The sequence below is a fragment of the Neodiprion virginianus genome, chromosome 1, assembly GCF_021901495.1.
Source record: "Neodiprion virginianus isolate iyNeoVirg1 chromosome 1, iyNeoVirg1.1, whole genome shotgun sequence".
Taxonomy (NCBI): Eukaryota; Metazoa; Arthropoda; class Insecta; order Hymenoptera; family Diprionidae; genus Neodiprion; species Neodiprion virginianus.
Window position 1 is genome coordinate 31097334 of NC_060877.1, and position 3531 is coordinate 31100864.

Below are 3531 nucleotides of genomic sequence, written 5' to 3' on the forward strand. Positions count from 1 at the left end.
GGGGCGGAAAACGTTTCGCTTTCGGGTCGTAGGTACAAGGTATAGTAGTGGGTGCATCAGACAGAGCGAGAAGCTTCAATTACAGTGCCCCGTAAATCAGACGGCACCCGGACGATACCCGCAAGTGTATGCGCGAATAACGAACGGCGGTCCATCGATATATTCGTGGGGCCTTACTGCTGTGGCGGAGATCGGACGCGACGAGGAAGGAAGACCCCGTGCCTGTGCACCGGCGAAGACTGCACGCGCGTGCATCGAGGCTCGCGTGACAGCGACCGCTTATGAATACGCCGGTTGGGTCTCCCCCGCGCGGTGCGTAGGTACATGCGGCCTGCCTCGATGCGGTGCGCCCTGCGCATCCTTAGGATACACCACCGCCGCCGCCGCCACCACGAGAGAAGCGGAGAAGCAGGCGGGCGCGTGTTGCCAGGCCGTGAAACGGGAGAGGGCCCGGATCGCGCTCCGCAGCAGCTGTCGGGTCGCAGGGGGCCCCGACCGCGGGCATCCAGCCATCCAGCATCCCGGTTAGGTCCCGGAGCGCATCGGCGGCGGCAATGGGCCCATGCGGCCCAAGACGAGGTAAGATACCTGCCACCAGGTGGCTCCACCAGCACCGCCCATGCGAGCGATGCCCGAGCAGTCGCCCGAGCGCCGCTGCCCGGCGAGCATCTCCGTTTGTTTGTATTCCGAGGACTTTCGTAAACCCGCGCCTTTTCAAATGTGTTGACAGTGTGTGTCACCCGGCTAGTGATAACGATAAACCCGCCGGAGAGAGATAACGCGGGGCTCCGTTTTCACCGTTCCGCGAGACCTCGATATTTATGTGATCGCCCGCCTCTCCTCGCCTCGCCTCGCCTTCCTCTAATCCGACCGCACACGCGGCGTCGCGGGCCGATTTTTTTCACCGGCAGGATGCAGCAGCAGCAGCAACAACAGCAACATTCCGATCCCGAGAATATATCCTCGGCGGAAGTGCAGGAACTCACTCCCCTTCCGGATGTCGTTGACGACGAGATGTCCTCCAACGGGATCACCAATCTCACCCTCCAGAGCGTCGCCCTTGGCCTCCAGGGCGCCCTGCTCGCCGCTCTTCAACGCGCGGCTCTCCTGCCGCCGGGACACGCGGCGGCCGCAGCTCTCAATCTCCAGGCCCTCGAGACGTACCTGACTCTGCATCGTCTCCACGCGAGCAGCAACGCCTCGGCGAACGTCTCCTCGACGACGACCTCCGTCTCCACCTCCACCTCCACCTCCTCCTCCGCCAGCAGCAACAACAACAACAACAGCATCAACAACAACAACAACAACAACAACAACAATACCTCCGCGAGGAGTTCCTCGTTCCTCCAGAGCAACTGCACCTCCCCCGCCTCCTCAACCGCAACAAAGACTGATCATCGTCAACTCGGCGATGTTTTGCCCGGCTCTACCACCCTCGACGAGGACGACGTCTCGCATCTGGACTTCGTCACCGATCCCGAGGAGGACCTCGCCCTGCTCGAGGAGGAGGAAGTCCTCATGCGGGACAACAACTCGTCGGGAGGTTCCTCGACCCACAACCACGACGCTCTCCTCCAGAGAATAGCCGCTGACGAAACACCGGCCCCGGCGATAACTCCCGACGCTAACCTGCTCCAGGCCGCCTCTCTGCTCCCATCGACGACGGCGACCTCCACCTCCGTCGAGGCCGTCCTAGCCCGGCCCTGCAGAGCCTCGAGACCTAAGAAACAGTTCATCTGCAAGTTCTGCAACAGACAGTTCACCAAGAGCTACAACCTATTGATACACGAGAGGACTCACACCGACGAACGTCCCTACAGCTGTGATATTTGCGGGAAGGCGTTCAGGAGGCAGGATCACCTCCGAGATCACAGGTAAGAATTCCCGCCTATTCCTAACTTCGATAACTCGGAGACGTGTTACTTGAACGCCGGCTTGAGGACCGCGCGAACAGACACCGAAAGAATTTCTTCACTGACGCTTCGCTGTTTTTCTTCTCACATCCTCAGGTACATCCACAGCAAAGAAAAACCGTTCAAGTGCGCGGAGTGCGGCAAGGGCTTCTGCCAGAGTCGGACGTTGGCCGTTCACAAAATTCTCCACATGGAGGAATCGCCCCACAAATGCCCCGTATGCGCGCGTAGCTTCAACCAGCGGAGCAACCTCAAGACTCATCTTCTAACTCACACGGACATAAAGCCTTACCACTGCTCCTCGTGCGGCAAGGTATTCCGCAGGAACTGCGACCTCAGGAGGCACTCGCTCACCCACAATTTGGGGGTCGCCTCCTCGCCCCCGCCCCCCAGCCTTCCTGGACCCGGGACGAGCACCGCCGTGCTCCAGGAAACCTCCTAGCCCCTCTGTCGACTCGAACGGTGTAATAATTACGCGAGAATTAAGCTAAGCCCATGCTCATTAGATCTGTAATTATGTCTATAATACTGATTGTATGTACTGAAATTATAAATCTGACTATATAGAGTTTTCTCTAGTATTTTTTGCGGCATGTGTAAAATAAATTTTTATTATTATTTTTTACTAATCATTTGTCTGTTTCTTTCGTTCTTTTTTTCTTTCTGTCTTTCTTTCTATCCGCATTCCTTCCGTTTGCCCAGAATTACATCAGCTTAAGATATTTTTCCTGTTCACGGTAACTAGAAGCTTATTACAGTCCGAGTTCATAAATTCGTTTGCGATTACCGGGAAATAACAATCTTGAACCTAAGTTTCAATACCGTTTTTACATTCATATGATAATCTGATAAGATTCAGTCAAATTTCATTGCTAGTTTACACGATCTTCATTAGTGGTAATAATTTTTTTCCACTCGAAATTGGAGCAACGACTCGAGATTGGGTATCATAATTTTGCTACAAACTGAATGGAAACGTTGATTATCGACGCTGCAGGCCAGAGAAGCATTCTCTAGTGAAGTAACAAAGAAGTCATCCGTTAACCCGTGAGCGTTGAAATATTAACGATTTTGAAACTCCGAGGCTCCGTTGTACGTTCGTCCGTGCAATCGCTTGTGCAAAGGTTATTTCGTCACCGAGGCATTGAGAGTTGACTAACGATGATATTTGCGAACTCGAGACTCTCGAATACTTGTCGGCGAATCTCGACGGCAAGTTGCGTGAATTATTTACTCCTATTTTCTCGCTTTTGTTCGGCGACAGCGCGCCTCCTGCTTTCGCTTCGCGCCCAACTGTGGCATTCAAATTCACCTGCAGGGCAAACCTCTGGACTCTCTTTTACACATCGCGTCTGTAGGATAGTAATTTTTTCGGGGCGACACTAAGCGTTAAAAGTCACGGTCTAAAATAAAAAGCCTCGACAACTGCTCTCGAGGGAAACACTGAAAAATATTAAAATAAGAAGGAGGAGCAAAGCATACTGAGAATAGAAATAGAAGTAAGGAAAAGAAAAAAGACAAAATTGAGGAGGGGGGGGAGGGGAAGAGTGAAGAAAATTCAAAGGCGCTTATCGGAGGGACGAAACCTTCGGCCCGACACCCGTGAACAATAACGCAG

The 3531-nt window shown here is 53.7% G+C and overlaps 1 protein-coding gene across 1 annotated transcript; it reads left to right on the plus strand.

Moving 5' to 3' along the window:
- Window positions 1-653: 653 nt before the first annotated feature.
- On the plus strand, window positions 654-2497 carry LOC124296731 (protein sister of odd and bowel-like). Its single transcript, XM_046747045.1, has 2 exons — window positions 654-1874; window positions 2010-2497. Exons 1-2 carry the CDS (start codon window positions 913-915, stop codon window positions 2353-2355), a joined length of 1308 nt encoding a protein of 435 aa, XP_046603001.1. The 5' UTR covers window positions 654-912; the 3' UTR covers window positions 2356-2497.
- Window positions 2498-3531: the final 1034 nt, after the last annotated feature.

What these genes read in the sequence shown, in the direction of transcription:
- LOC124296731 (XM_046747045.1), top strand. Translation starts at nt 913, where the DNA reads ATGCAGCAGCAGCAGCAACAACAGCAACATTCCGATCCCGAGAATATA. An exon ending in GATCACCTCCGAGATCACAG is followed by an intron (nt 1,875 to 2,009) that starts GTAAGAATTCCC and finishes TCACATCCTCAG; the next exon opens with GTACATCCACAGCAAAGAAA.